The sequence below is a fragment of the Rana temporaria genome, chromosome 1 (genome assembly GCF_905171775.1).
Source record: "Rana temporaria chromosome 1, aRanTem1.1, whole genome shotgun sequence".
NCBI lineage: Eukaryota > Metazoa > Chordata > Amphibia > Anura > Ranidae > Rana > Rana temporaria.
Genome location: NC_053489.1, coordinates 156,487,187 through 156,503,410, shown reverse-complemented (window position 1 = coordinate 156,503,410; position 16,224 = coordinate 156,487,187). Strand labels below are relative to the sequence as shown.

At 42.9% G+C, this 16,224-nt stretch overlaps 1 protein-coding gene across 1 annotated transcript in view; it reads left to right on the top strand.

Moving 5' to 3' along the window:
• Positions 1-9,845, top strand: part of ALDH7A1 (aldehyde dehydrogenase 7 family member A1) — a 50,794-nt gene extending 40,949 nt beyond the window's left edge. Inside the window, exons 11-18 of the mRNA XM_040344608.1 lie at positions 2,411-2,505; positions 2,589-2,673; positions 3,516-3,622; positions 3,712-3,828; positions 4,682-4,779; positions 5,371-5,444; positions 8,473-8,548; positions 9,420-9,845. Coding sequence (XP_040200542.1) covers positions 2,411-2,505; positions 2,589-2,673; positions 3,516-3,622; positions 3,712-3,828; positions 4,682-4,779; positions 5,371-5,444; positions 8,473-8,548; positions 9,420-9,474 — 707 coding nt within the window. The 3' untranslated portion in view covers positions 9,475-9,845. The remainder of the gene's footprint in view (positions 1-2,410; positions 2,506-2,588; positions 2,674-3,515; positions 3,623-3,711; positions 3,829-4,681; positions 4,780-5,370; positions 5,445-8,472; positions 8,549-9,419) is intronic.
• Positions 9,846-16,224: the final 6,379 nt, after the last annotated feature.

Genomic DNA, 16,224 nt, shown 5'->3' with positions numbered 1-16,224 from the left:
AAAATTGTGATGTGAACCTAGCCTTACAAAGAAAATATTAACCGTACACAAGAAGTATGTGCACATCTGTATTCACTAAGCAGTAGCTTGTTGGATCGTTTTTATTTATTTTTCTTGCTGTAGACAGGCAAAACAGAGCTGATCCTCCACAATGACCACTGGAGCTTCCATCTCATTTCTTCAAAATCTAGTGTAAATCATTGGGGGTTACAATGCTTAAATTGTGTTTTTTACAGAGTGCTCTGAGAGTACTTTTTGTAGCTTGATCTTATGCCCAGCTGATCAGCTGGGCATAGTTCTGTGTCTTTGAGAAGTGCTACCAACTATCACTGACATCTACAGCACCCCTAGGAGACACATTCACGCCATATTAGGCTGCGCTGGAAAGCCCTGCCTAACAATATAAAAAAAAAAAAAAAAATTGGGGAGGTATTGCTTAACCACTTCCATACCAGGTACTTACGCAGCTTCCCGCCCAAGCCAATTTTCAGCTTTCAGCACTGTCGCACTTTGAATGGCAATTGCGCGGTCATGCTACACTGTACCCAAACAAAATTGGCGTCCTTTTTTCCCCACAAATAGAGCTTTCTTTTGGTGGTATTCGATCACCTCTGCGATTTTTTTTTTTTTTTTTTGCGCAACAACTAAAAAAAGGCTGAAAATTTGGAAAAAAAATTACGTTTTTATTTTTTTCTGTTAATTTTTTTGTAAATAAGTTTTCTCTTTCAATTACGGGCACTGATATGGCGGCACTAATGGGCACCGATGAGATGGCACTGATGGACATCGATGAGGTAGTACTGACGGGCACAGATGAGGTGGCACTGATTGGCGGCGCTGGTATGCGACACTGATGGGCACACATAGGCGGCACTGATGGGCACACATAGGCGGCACTGATGGGCACACATAGGCGGCACTGATGGGCACACATAGGCGGCACTGATGGGCACACATAGGCGGCACTGATGGGCACACATAGGCGGCACTGATGGGCACACATAGGCGGCACTGATGGGCACACATAGGCGGCACTGATGGGCACTCATAGGCGGCACTGATGGGCACTCATAGGCGGCACTGATGGGCACTCATGGGCGGCACTGATGGATACTTATGGGTGGCACAGATGGGCACTGATAGGTGGGCACTGGGCATGGATGGGCACTGTGGGGTGGCACTGATGGACACTGGGGTGGCGCTGATGGACACTGGGGTGGCGCTGATGGACACTGGGGTGGCAGCACTGATTTTTGCCAGGTTGCCAGTCAGTGCCCATTTGTGGGCACTGACTGGCATCTTTTTTTTTTTTCTTTATGCTTTTTTTTTTTTTTTTTTTTTTCTGTCTTTTTTTTTTTTTTTGCCCACCCTGGTGCTCCAGGGTGGGCATCCCTGGTGGTCCAGTGTGGCGATCCGAGGGGGGGCTGCGCTGATAAACAATCAGCGCTAACCCCCCCTGTCAGGAGAGCCGCCGATCGGCTATCCTCTACTCGCGTCTGTCAGACGCGAGTGAGGAAGAGCCATCGACGGCTCTTCCTGTTTACATCGTGATCAGCCGTGGTTGGACACGGCTGATCACGTGGTAAAGAGTCTCCGCCGGAGGCTCTTTACCGAGATCGGAGATGCAGGGTGTCAGACTGACACCCTGCATCACCGATCGCCGCGATGCGCGCCCCCACGGGCGCGTGCGGCATGAAATCCTGCAGGACGTTCTAGAACGTCCTGTCAGGATTTCATAACCACTTCCCGGACGTAAATCGGCCATAGGCCGGGCGGGAAGTGGTTAAAAGAGAAGTAAAAGTCATTCCCCCCCCCCCCCCCCCCTATTAATACTTGCCTCATGGATGGAACATCAGACTGATGCTGCATCTGTCCCCCGGCGGCTCTGCACTGAGAACCGAGCCACCGTCGGCAATGGCTCGGTTCTCCCTCCCCAAGCTCTGCTCTACTTCTCAGGGCTCATTGGAGTGCTGAGCCATGGAGGGGCAGGGAGCGGCCGTCTAAGCGGCTTGCTGAGACTGCCATCAATCAGGGCAGCTGGCAGATCCAGACTTGGAAGTAGGGATGACGCACTGCCCCGACTGATGGCAGTGACGTCAGCGGAGAGCGGACTTCAGAATGCTCTCTGTTGAAAACGGGTCACAGGAGTGCAAAACAAATTTCACTCCTGTGACCCAGAAGAGAAGCCCAGCCTAAAGAGCAAAGGCTGGACTTCTCTTTTTTTTAAAGATTTAAAATTTTAACAGCATTCTATGCTGGTCTGGGTACAGAAAATGTAGGCCTGTAAACCTTATTTGTTTGCCTTATGATTCACTGTAGAATTTTTCTTTTTGTATGATCATATGCTTTTTGTAGATCACAAATGTGTTTGTATTAATCTGTAATGCGGTAATCTGTCACCTGATTGTAGTGTTTGAAGATGCTGATCTTAATTTGGTCACCCCATCTGTCCTGTTTGCTGCTGTGGGTACTGCAGGTCAGAGATGCACCACAGCCAGACGCTTGGTAAGAAATAATTACCTTTTACATGACTCATGGCCGTTATTGGTATTTGTATTATGTCCTTATCCAGTATTCTTTCTCTGTAGTTCTTGCATGAAAGTATCCATGATGACATTGTTCAGAAACTCTCCAAAGCCTATGCGCAAGTGCGTATCGGGGACCCCTGGGAATGTGAGTAGTGTTTTTTAACGGGAACATGTGTCAATAGTTAATATTAAGAACCTAAAGTGGTTGTAAACATCAGACATGAAATATGAACAAAGCATATCCCTCTGTAGTGTGTGCTTGTGTCAATCAAGAGCACAAAGTTTAATTTCTCTTTGCTCCTCCTGCTATCAGCAAGAATCACTTCTGACAAGTTTTCCCCCAAGAGAAAGGAGGTGACAGTGGAGGGAGCTCCAGCACAGAGTCTGTGATTGACGGCCTCAGCCCTGTTCTGGTGTTCTTTGTGGGGGTGTGTCTCTTACCTCCAATCAGCTGTCAGAGCCCTCCTTAATGAGCTCTGCAGTGTAATTTTAGCTCACTGTCCCTACTTTCTGATGGCTCAGAAAATGTTTGTCTTCCTTTTATGTACATCTAAAGTAAAGGAGAGATTTTTGTGGGGTTGTTTTACAATTGTTACTTTAAAAGTGCATGTAAAAACACATTTTATTTTTTATACATTTTTTGGTAGTGAGCAATGGTAATAACTTATGTTGGGTTTTTATTGCTGTTTGTGTCTTCATTGGGGAGACTGTTTGTCCTATTGCCCAGCACAGAAAGTGAGGGGAAATTGGATAGTTGTAACCAAAACTTCCATCTCCACTGGATAAGGTAGAAATTTCCCTCGCTTTTGGTTTGTGGTTGAAAGCTGCTTGGACGCTAGACTGCCTAATGAAAATGTAACTTTATTTTTTTTTTATTTTTTTTTTATGGCTTACCATATGAAATCTCTCCAATTCCTTGTGGGTCTTTATATGTCAGTTCTTCATTGCCTTTTCTGAGTATTTTAAACCATGTCTGTCTTTTTTCAGCTGACACGTTATGTGGACCTCTACACACTAAGCAGGCTGTGGAAATGTACCTTTCCGCCATTGAGCAAGCAAAATGTGAAGGTGGCACCGTTGTGTGTGGTGGTAAGGTATGTTGAAGAGATGCGTATTAGTGAAGAGATGACTGCTTCATTCTCTAACTTTTTTTTTTTTTTTTTTTCTGTAATATCTGATAAAGGTAATTGATCGTTCAGGAAATTTTGTTGAACCAACCATCATGACGGGCCTTGCTCATGACTCCCCAATCGTTCACAAGGAAACATTTGCTCCGATACTTTACGTTCTAAAATTCAAGGTACATTTTTATATATTTTACTCTTTGGCTTTTATTAAAGCAGATGTCTACTTAAAGCTGAACTCCAGGTAAGGAGCTTTAGGGTCCTATTGTAACTTTGTTATATGATCATTACCACTACATTAATCATGTGAACTGATACTGTGATTTGACTTTTAATAATAATAAAGGAGCTCTCTGGATTTATACAAAAATGCATGGCTGCATAAAACAAATCCAACAACCAAATTGTACAGTAAGTGCACGAGAAGATTAGTAAAGCTGCTCTGATTTGGACGTTGGCCTTCTGTTGCATCATTCAGAATGCAATCCAATTTGCTGGATGGTCATTAATTTGGGGTGTCTATGCTGCCTTGATTTAGTCTTATTAAAAATAACAGGTGGAGCTTCCATCCTGTGTGGGTCACGGCTATAAAGAGATGTGATTGTGGAGGAAGGGTGGGAGGGATTTATGTAGCGGCATTAACTCACTCGTGCGGATAATCAAATAAAAGGTTTAGGTTTAGAAGCTCATTAATGTCGGCAGATCAGCTAGAGGGGCAGAAGTACAAGCTTAACTAACTTCAAAATGCCAGATCCTGCTGGCTAATTGTAGTAGTCTTGTGCTTCACACTATGTGGAAGATTTGAGGCTAGTGAACTACTGAGCTGCGAAAAGATATAGCAGCGTTGGTTCATAAATGTTATATTGGCTTTGGCAGGACTTTAAAATAAAGCAGGCAAATGGCAATAACGTGCAGCAAGCAGATTTTGCTTTTAGAGCAGTGAAAATCGACGTTCTCACACCAGTAAAGTTTCTGAGATTTTGGTATAACATTTCTTCTCTGGCATTCATTCACCATCTTTCTCCACAGACTGAAGAAGAGGCTTTTGCGTGGAATAATGAGGTTAAGCAAGGTCTGTCGAGCAGCATCTTTACAAAGGACTTGGGAAGGATTTTCCGCTGGCTTGGGTAAATGATTTTCTAGAAAAAGTTACTGTTGTACAAATGACACAAATGGGGGTCATACTTGGGAGTGCTTATTCTGTCTAAATACACTTTTTTAATTTTAGGGGCTCCCCTGCAATTTTCAACTACCGTATTTTTCGCCGTATAAGACGCACCGGAATATAAGACGCACCCAATTTTAAAGGAGGAATAGCCAGCCAGTAACATTGCCCCCACATAGCCAGCCAGTAACATTGCCCCCACATAGCCAGCCAGTAACATTACCCCCACATAGCCAGCCAGTAACATTGCCCCCACATAGCCAGCCAGTAACCGCTCCGCAGCTAGGCCAAAGCCGCGGCCTTTCCTAAGACCGCGGCGGCGGTGCGCTCCGCGTATCGGATCGGTGAGTAAAAAAATGGTATCTTCGTCTTATAAGACGCACCAACTTTCCCCCCCCCAGTTTTGGGGAAGAAAAAGTGCGTCTTATAAGGCGAAAAATACGGTAAGTTGTAACCAAATTAATTTACGTTCAGAAGCTTTTTGAAAACTTACAAGCATGTGATTCAAGGTTGAATTGGATCTGGTTACCAAGTGATTGATTTTTCTTCCTAGGCCAAAGGGATCAGACTGTGGTATAGTAAACGTCAATATTCCAACCAGTGGAGCCGAAATTGGTGGAGCTTTTGGTGAGTAACAAGACCGGTTGGAATATGCATATATCTTGTATGGCCCTAAACCAAAAGTAGACAAAAGGTCATGGAATTGTAGTATTATACCTTCCATATTTGGGTTGTAAAAAACATTGCTGCTTTTTAGTACATTCTGATTTTGGTCAAGTTATTGTAACTACATCTGTTATGCCTGTCAGAACTGTATGGACACATACACAGAGATTAAAGAAATGTTGCTGTTTACAGAAGTTTTACAAACTGAAAAAAACACACCTCCTATATGTCCATGCATGCATAAGTGTTCACAGCCATATTGGAAAAGCGTTTTTAGGCTGAAAAAAACACCAAGGCAAGTTTGAGTTAAAGAGCAGAAAAAATGCTGGCTGTGCCTAAAAGAGCCAAAACGCTAGACGTATTTAGCATTTGATCGGGCACGCATTCCAGTGGTCAAAATTATTATTGGAATCCATTAACACTCAAATTGATGATCTTAAACACTCCTAAATGTATGAGCTGTATGCTACTGTGGCCTTTGTTTTTTTAACCACTTGTTGTTTTTTTTAACCACTTAAAGACCACCCCATAAGTTTTACTACAGGGCGGCTCTTCTGTGGAAAAATCACACGTGTGTGTGTGTATAATCTCTCTCTCTCTCTCTCTCTCTCTCTCTCTCTCTCTCTCTCTCTCTCTCTCTCTCTCTCTCTCTCTCTCTCTCTCTCTCTCTCTCTCTCTCTCTCTCTCTCTCTCTCTCTCTCTCTCTCTCTCTCTCTCTCTCTCTCTCTCTCTCTCTCTCTCTCTCTCTCTCTCTCTCTCTCTCTCTCTCTCTCTCTCTCTCTCCTTTTTTGTATCAGAACTCCTGGGATATTGATCTGGTCAGTTAAGTAGCAGAGGGGGAGGGGTGTATACAGAGGGGGTCGTTTCAGCTGCTTTGCTGTTAATTGAAATTAACAGGTGCACTAGGTGGGCAACAATGAGACGACCTCCAAAACAGGAATGGTTTTTCCCTACTCATCTTTTTTGACTGTTTTTTACTAGTTTTGCATTTGGCTAGGGTCAGTGTCACTACTGGTAGCACGAGGCGATACTTGGACCCTATAAAGGTTGCACAGCAGTCCAACTCCTCCAGGATGGCACATCAATACGTGTCATTGCCAGAAGGTTTCCCGTGTCTCCCAGCACAGTCTCAAGAGCATGGAGGAGATTCCAGGAGACAGGCGGTTACTTTTAGGAGAGCTGGACAGAGCTGTAGAATGGCCTTAACCCATCAGCAGGACCGGTATCTGCTCCTTTGTGCAAGGAGATACAGAATGAGCACTGCCAGCGCCCTACAAAATGACCTCCAGCAGGCCACTGGTGTGAATGTCTCTGACCAAACAATCAGAAACAGACTTCATGGTGGTGGTCTGAGGGCCCGACATCCCCTAGTGTGCTCTGTGCTCACTGCTGGACACTGGAGCTTGATTGGCATTTTCCATTGAACGCCAGAATTGTCAGGTCCGCCACTAGTGCCCCATGCTTTTCACAGATGAGAGCAGGTTCACCCTGAGCATATGCGACAGACGTGAAAGGGTCTGGAGAAGCCGCAGAGAACTTTATGCCGCCTGTAACATCGTTCAGCATGACCGGTTTGGTAGTGGATCAGTGATCGTCTGAGGAGGCATATCCATGGAGGGACGTACAGGCTATACAATGCCATTGGGTATCGGGATGAAATCCTTGGACACTTTGTCAGACTCTATGCTGGTGCAGTGGGTCCTGAGTTCCTCCTGGTGCACGACAATGCCTGGCCTCATGTGGCGAGAGCATGCAGCCAGTTCCTAGAGGATGAAGAAATTGATGCCATTGAATGGCCCCCACGCTCATCTGACCTAAATCCAAAAGAACACCTCTGGGACATTATGTTTCAGTCCATCCAGTGCCACCAGGTTGCACCTCAGTCTGTTCAGGAGCTCGGGGTGTCTTTGAATTCAGCCCCCTGTAGGTGGAAGTTTTTATTTCCATAAAATAAATGTGTGTGTGTGTGTGTGTGTGTGTGTGTGTATGTATGTATGTATGTATATGTGTATGTATGTGTGTGTGTGTGTGTGTGTGTGTGTGTATATGGATAGATAGATAGATAGATAGATAGATAGATAGATAGATAGATAGATAGATAGATAGATAGATAGATAGATAGATAGTGTGTGTGTATATATATATATATGTGTGTGTGTGTGTTTTTTTTTTATTTTTTATTGTTTATATATTTTTACATGTTTTACACACACACACACACATTTAATTTATAACTTATGAAACGTGTATGTTCAGATGTTCTAGGAAAGGCATTCTGTACTTTGCCCGAAGGCTAGCGATTCGGAATATAACATGTAACTTTTGGCTATTTTGGACTCTGAATAAATTTTAACTGCAGCAATCCTTGTTTGAAAGTGTGTGTGTGTGTGTGTGTATAGTCACGGCAGAATCTGATCTGCGGGTGCAGGGCATTGGATGTCCGCCGGTACTTGCTGATCATTGGTAAAACAAAGTGCCATATTGCCAAAAATGGCCTGGTCATGAAGAGGGGGGGTAAAGCTTCTTCTAAAATCTGATCATGAAGAGGGGGTAAAGCAGCTTTTCTTTTGCCAGTTTTGGCGTACAGGGGGGCTAAACACCCTATGGGCATGAATTTTTAAGGCTGCGTTCACACTATTGCAAATTGGATGTGTGATCTCCACATCCAATTTGCAATAGCAGGAGAATGTGAATGCCTCTAAGGAGCTGGTTCACATATATCTGTTGCAGCTCCGGTGCGAATTTGCAGGAGCCCTGGGTGTCTTTTGGTCAGTTTTCAGGTCTGAATTCAGCCAAAATTCGGGCTGAAATCGGACCTGAAACGATGAACCAGGACGCACAGGACCCCTGCTTGGAGCCACATTGGCATCCAGTGTCAACTGAGCTCATAGTAATGACCATATCTTTTAGCCAAGATATTCTGTTTGGTTGTTGGTTATTCTTTGCTAATATGCTGTGTGGTTTTTTTTTTTCTTCTTCATATTAAAAGGTGGTGAAAAACACACAGGTGGTGGAAGAGAGTCTGGAAGTGATTCCTGGAAACATTATATGAGAAGGTCAACATGGTAAGTAAACAGGCAAGAATCTGTGATCATGTCTTTTATTTACACTACATTTTAAGAGTCTTTATTAAGCATAGAACAAAAAACTTTTTGACCCCAGATCTCATATTTAAGAGGACCTGTCATGCTCTTTTCTATTACAAGGGATGTTTACATTCCTTGTAATGGGAATAAAAGTGATAAATTTTTTTTTTTTTTTTTTTTCAGTGTAAAAATTAATTAATTAAATAAATAAGAAATCCCCCCCCCCCCCCCCCCCAATTTTTTTTTTTTAAAGCACCTCATCCCGACGAGCTCGCGCGCAGAAGTGAACGCATAAGTGATTAGCGCCCGCATATGAAAACGGTGTTCAAACCACACAAGTGAGGTATCACCGCAATTGTTAGAGCGAGAGCAATAATTATAGCCCTAGAACTCCTCTGTAGCTCAAAAGATGCAACCTATAGACTTTTTTTAAACGTCGCCTATGGAGATTTTTTTAAGGGTAAAAGTTTGACGCCATTCCACGAGCGGGCGCAATTTTGAAGCCTGACATGTTGGGTATCATTTTAATCGGCGTAACATTATCTTTCACAATATATAAAAACATAATTAGGCTAACTTTACTGTTGTCTTATTTTTTTATTTAAAAAAAGTGATTTTTTTCAAAAAAAAATGCGCTTTTAAGACCGCTGCGCAAATACGGTGTGACAAAAAGTATTGCACTGACCGCCATTTTATTCTCTAGGTAGGGTGTTAGAAAAAAAATATATAATGTTTGGGGGTTTTAAGTAATTTTCTAGCAAAAAAACGGTTTTAGTCTTTTAAACGCCAAATCTGAAAAACAGCCAAGGTCCTTAAGTGGTTAAGTAATCATGTATTTTTATCATTTCAGTACCATCAACTACAGCAAGAATTTGCCATTGGCACAAGGCATAAAGTTCCAGTAAATGTCCAGTAGGTGGCTGTCTAGTTATAGAACAATGTGGTGGAAAGCATCAAGGTCAATCATTGCAGATTGCAGACGTTTATATGAAATGACTTCATCATTTCACAATGAGAAATTTCCCTAATAAAACGTGGCACAAGTGTTCCTTACTCAAATTTTTGCAGGGAAAAATTTTAATTTTCACTACAGAAGACAGACTGTCACAATTGCTACAGCAGACATTCACAGAGGATCCTGTCAGGCTGCTGAAAATTGCCATCTCCTGTGTCTGTGGTCATTAATGTTTTAGCAGCTGAACACTGGATATGTTCTGGAGCTGACACAACGTTTGTACTTTTACTTGTTTAGTAAAAAAATAAATAAATAAATCTGCTTTTGTGTGATGTGTTCATTTTAAATGTTTTATCTTTTGAGATTTGCCAAAAAGCACTTTCTAGAATTCTTGGCAGTGGACACTAGACACGTGTGTGTGTGTGTGTGTGTGTGTGTGTGTGTGTGTGTGTGTATATATGTGTATATATATATATATATATATATATATATATATATATATATATATTTATATATTTTTTATTTATTTATATATTTTTTATTTATTTATATATTTTTTTATTTATTTATATATATTTTATTTATTTATATATATTTTATTTATTTGATCTCACAAAAGTGAGTACACCTCTCCACATTTTTGTAAATATTTTTTCTTTTCATGTGAGAACATTAAAGAAATTACGCTTTGCTACAATGTAAAGTAGTGAGTGTACATCTTGTGCAACAGTGAAAGTGTTCTGTCCCCTAAAAATAACTCCACACCGCCATTAATGTCTAAACCGCTGGCAACAAATGTGAGTACACCCCATAGTGAAAATGTCCAAATTGGGCCCAATTGGACATTTTCCAGCCCCGGGGTCAAGTGACTCGGTGTTACAAGGTCTCAAGTGTGAATGGGGGAGCAGGTGTGTTAAATTTGATGTTATCACTCTCTCTCACATACTGGTCACTGGAAGTTTAACATGACACCTCATGGCAAAGAACTCTGAGGATCTGAAAAACAGAATTGTTGCTCTACATAAAGATGGTCTAGATTATAAGAAAATTGGCAAGACCCTGAAACTGAGCTGCAGCACGGTGGCCAAGACGGGTTCCACTCGGAATAGGCCTCGCCATGGTCGACCAAGGAAGTTGAGTGCCCATGCTCGGCGTCCTATCTAGAGGTTGTCTTTGGGAAATGGACGTATGAGTGCTGCCAGCATTGCTGCAGAGGTTGGGGGGGGGGGGGGGGTCAGTCTATCAGTGCTCAGACCATATGCCACACACTGATTAAATTGATCTGCATGGCTGTCATCCCAGAAGGCATGATACACAAGAAAGCCCGCAAACAGTTTTCTGAAGACAAACAGACTAAGGACATGGATTACTGGATCCATGTTGTGTGATCTGATGAGACCAAGATAAACTTATTTGGTTCAGATGGTGTGTGTGGCGGCAACTAGGTGAGGAGTACAAAGACAAGTGTGTCTTGCCTACAGTCAAGCACGGTGGTGGGAGTGTCATGGTCTGGGGCTGCATGAGTGCTGCTGGCACTGGGGAACTACAGTTCACTGAGGGAACCACGAATGCCAACATGTACTGTGACATACTGAAGCAGAGTATGATCTTGCCCCCCCGCCCCCTTTGGAGACTGGGCCGTAGGGCAATATTCCAACATAACGACCCCAAACACACCTCCAAGATGACCACTGTCTTGCTAAAGAAGCTGAGGGTAAAGGTTATAGACTGGCCAAGCATGTCTCCAGACCTAAACCCTATTGAGCATCTGTGGGGCATCCTCAAATGTAAGGTTGAGGAGAACAAGATCTCTAACATCCACCAGCTCTGTGATGTCATCATGGACGAGTGGAAGAGGACTCCAGTGGCAACCTGTGAAGCTCTGGTGAACTCCATGCCCAAGAGGGTTAAGGCAGTGCTGGAAAATAATGGTGGCCACACAAAATATTGGCACTTTGGAATTAATTTGGAAATTTTCACTAAGGGGTGCACTCACTTTTGTTGCCAGCGGTTTAGACATTAATGGCTGTGTGTTATTTTGAGGGGACAGTAAATTTACACGGTTATGTACGCTCACTACTTTACATTGAAGCAAAGGGTCATTTCCTCAGTGTTGTCACATGAAAAGATATAATAAAATATTTACCAAAATGTGAGGGGTGTGTAATTGAGAAATATATAATTATGCCAGCCTCTGTATAGTGCCACCTCTGCTCAACAGTTTGTCAATTATCCCAGGGGATTGGACACCTTTTAATCAGAGAGTATAATAAGAAATCGCCATTTATTTATTTTTTATGAAAACCAATATTCATTGATATTGCTGACCTACCAGACAGTAAGAAAGCTTACATGCATTAGTGAAGTTACAGCATATACCACAAAACCTCTGTATCTAAACAATTTAAGTATAAAATTATTTTTTACAAATGCATGGTAAAAAAAAAAAAGTAAAAGAATGACTTCTTACAACGGCATCAATTCCTCAAAGTCCACAAGATGGCATGGATGTTACAATGTTTAAAAAAAAAAAAAAAAAGATTATCTGTAACCATATACCAGGGTTGTAAAAATGATTATGGGGACTTAACCTTTTTTGTTTTTCTGGAACAAATAAGAACACAATCATTTTATCCAGTATAGAAAGGCAGCCAGGCAAAAAGCCAGATCACAGTATCTAATTTGGACAAGGGAGAGCTCTGAACCCATGAAAGTTGGCATGAGAAAAGGGAAACTGGATGTTTGTTGTTGACGCTTGGCTTCCTGCAGCAACTGGAAACTGTTGTCTTTGCATGCTGTCAGGGAGCGCAAGTTCCTGCTGTGTAGACAACAGGAGCTGTGGGCTCCCCCTGGACCTTGCCCACTGGAAAATGTCACTTCCAAATCATGTGGGTACTGCTTCCCCCATTTGTGCCATGTGTGATTTACTGTGAAGTACCCCTGTCATCACAACGCATTTTATGTGCCACCATATGTAGAGCAATGATGGCTATCAAATAAATTAGGTATACGAATCATGAGAATTTTTCAATGATATTTTTATTACACACAGGTCACTTTTTATTAGGTATGTTCAATTGCTTGTTAAGACAAATTGTTAATCATCCAATTGCATGGCAGCAAGTCTGTGCATTTAGGCATCTAGACCCGGTGAAGATCACTTGCTGAAGTTCAACCGAGCATCAGAATGGGGATTTTAAGTGGCTTTGAATGTAGCATGGTTGTTGGTGACAGACAGGCTGGTCTAAATATTTAAAAAAATGGCTGATCTACTAGAAGCACAACCATCTCTAGGGTTTATCGTATGACCGAAAAAAGAGAAAATATCCAGTGAGTGGGAGTTGTGTGGACAAAAATGTCTTGTTAATGTCAGAGGAGAATGGGAAAACTGCTTTGAGATGATAGAACGCATCAGTAACTCGCAATAACCACTCGTTGCACTCAAGGTATGCAGAATACCAACTCTGAACACGCAACACATCAAACGTTAAAGCAGATGGGCTACAGCAATAAAAGAACACTCCGGTCAGCGAAGAACTGAAAACTGAGGCTACAATTTGCACACTCGCCAAAATTGGACAATGGAAGATTGAAAAAACATTGCCTGCTCTGATGAGTCTCGATTTCAGCTGCAACATCAGATAGTAGGGTCAGAATTGGGCATATAAGCATGGATCCAGCCTGCCTTGTATCAATGGTTCAGGCTGGTGGTGTAATGGTGTGTGTGTGTGCGATTATTTTCTTGGTACACTTTGGGGTAGAGCTTCACGATTAATCGTTAAGAATCAAGATCACAATTCTCAGCCCCCCCCACCCCATGATATAAACCAAGCATTTTCCTGATTCTATGCAGAGTTCTCTGCTCAAGCCGACAGCTGTCAAGAAAACAAAATTGACAGTCTGCTCAACATTCCTCAGCTGCTGAGCTGACTATAAACATTGTGTGACAGACTCCCCAGGGACATACTGGACCCTCTTATGTCTAAAATCATCCTATGTCCACCAAGGGCATAGGGGGACTGAGAAATTATATCTTGGACTACATGGGATTATTATGTAATTATTATCCACAATATATACCAGGATATCTGTAAAGAACTATTTACTGTTTGTTGATTCTGAACTCAACGGGTTAATTGTAGAAGTGACTCATTCATAATGTTGGGACACATACTGTTAAATGCTAATGCCATCACCTCCAGCCATCTGTCTGTTCTCTGTGCTAATTGACCCTGCTATTGTGTGAAGATGTCCTGTGTTTACACTTATGATAATGTGTATTGTATAGCAGGTGAGCGAGGAGACGTGACGTCTACCCTGAAAGGTCATATCTATGAGTCTCCTAGTCTGGGTAAATGATTAGTTAATTAGCTCATGTTAATTATGTTCTGGTTACCTCCTCTTTAAACTGTATATAAGGTTGCATTCTTGGTTCTATTAAACACTCCATGTTCAGCAGACAAACAAGTCTCGTCTCGTGTGCTTGTGAGCAGCTGGAATATCTGATATCTATATCCAGACTCATAGGAAGCGGTATATGACGGAAGCACTCAAGCGGAGTGTGGGACGTTCCGTTACCCATTGCAATGTTTTTTGTTCTTTAGATCAAATGAGTGAACTTCAGTCTGTAAATGAGGGAAGTTTAACCACTGAACGAGGGAGTAAACACTGATGGGTTTTACTTCCTCTTTGTTCCCCATGCAAAGTAAAAGCATGATGCATACTAGCCCATTATATGGCACTTACCTGCAAACGAAGGCCACGATGTCCCCGCTGGTGGCTGCATCCATCTTCGCCCCTCTTCCTTCTGGTGCCACGGACTCTGGCCCTACGGGCAGCAGCCGCATGACTTCACTCCCGCGTAGGAGCCTTCAGTCACGGCATTTGTGAGTAAAGAAACGGCTCGGTGGGCCGTTTCTTCACAGCGCATATGTCTGACATCATTGGCACAGTGTACAGCAAATATCTCCTAAACTGCGCACATTTAGGAGATATTTCCACTATAGGTAAGCCTTATTTTAGACTTGCCTATAGGTAAAAGTCCACAATCGGGTTTACAACTACTTTAACCACTTCAATACCAGGCACTTTTCACCCTTCCTGCCCAGGACACTTTTCAGCTTTCAGCGCTGTCGCTTTTTAATTGTCATTCGCCCGGTCATTCTACACTGTACCAAAACAACATTTTTATCATTTTGTTCCCACAAATATAGCTTTATTTTGGTGGTATTCGATCACCTCTGCGTTTTTGTGTTTTTTTTTTTTCCCCCTTGTACTAAATAAAAAAAAAAGACATTTTTGGAAAAAAAAGTCTGTTTGTTATAAAATATTGTAAGTAAGTAAGTTTTCTCCTTCACTGACGGGCTTTGATGAGGTGGCACCAATGAGGCGGCACTGATATGCAGCACTGATGGGCACTCATAGATGGCACTGATGGGCATCACTGGGCACTGACTGGCATCCCTGTTGGTCCAGGGTGGCATACCTGGTGGCCATCCATGATCAGCATCCCCTATGGTCCTGAGCGGGCATCCGTGGGGGGCGCTGCACTGATAATCAGTGCCGACCCCATCCCCCTGTCAGGAGAGCAGCAGATTGGTCCTCCTTGTGTCTGTCAGACACGAGTGTGGAAAAGCCGATAAACATATTTTCCTGTTTACACTGACCAGCTGTGATTGGACACTGCTGATCACGTGGTAAAGAGCCTTCGTCGGCTCCTTACCGAGATCGGTGTTGTGGTGTGTCAGACTGATGCTGCACCACTGATTGCCGCTCTGCGTGCCCCCATATGATGTCCAGTCAGAATATCTGAACCATCATTCTTCTATAGGTCGGGTGGGAAGTGCTTAAAGCGGGGGTTCACCCTTAGAGGGCACTTTTCCCCCTTAGATTCCTGCTCGTTATTACTAGGGGAATCGGCTATTTATTTTAAAATATGTGCAGTACTTACCCGTTTACGAGACGCATCCTCTCCGTCGCTTCCGGGTATGGGCTTCGGGAATGGGCGTTCCTTCTTGATTGACAGGCTTCCGAGAGGCTTCCGACGGTCGCATCCATCGCGTCACGATTTTCCGAAAGAAGCCGAACGTCGGTGCGCAGGCGCAGTATAGAGCCGCACCGACGTTCGGCTTCTTTCGGCTACGAGTGACGCGATGGATGCGACCGTCGGAAGCCTCTCGGAAGAATGTCAATCAAGAAGGAACGCCCGCTCCCGAAGACCCATACCCGGAAGCGACGGAAGAAGATGCAGCTCGAAAACGGGTAAGTACTGCTCATATTTTAATATAAATAGCCGATTCCCCTAGACCGAACGAGCAGGAAGCTAAGGGGAGATTTTTTTTTTTTTTTAAAATGGGTGAACTCCCGCTTTAAAGACTAAACCTTTTTCTGACACTTGTTGGGTTTCAAGTTAAAATCATATTTTTTTTTTTGCTAGAAAATTACTTAGAACCCCCAAACATAATTTTTTAATATAGTGTATATATATACAGTAATTTAGCAGAGACCCTAGAGCAGGGGTGTCCAAACTTTTTTCAAAGAGGGCCAGATTTGATGAAGTGAACATGCGTGAGGGCCGACTATTTTGCCTGACATTCTTTGAACCATTAAAATTCGGTCTAAGTGTGTTCGTCTGAGCACTAATACACGGCCCAACAAGAATTCTCTTGCCTTTGTGGCTGTGTGGTGAAGAGATGAGCTT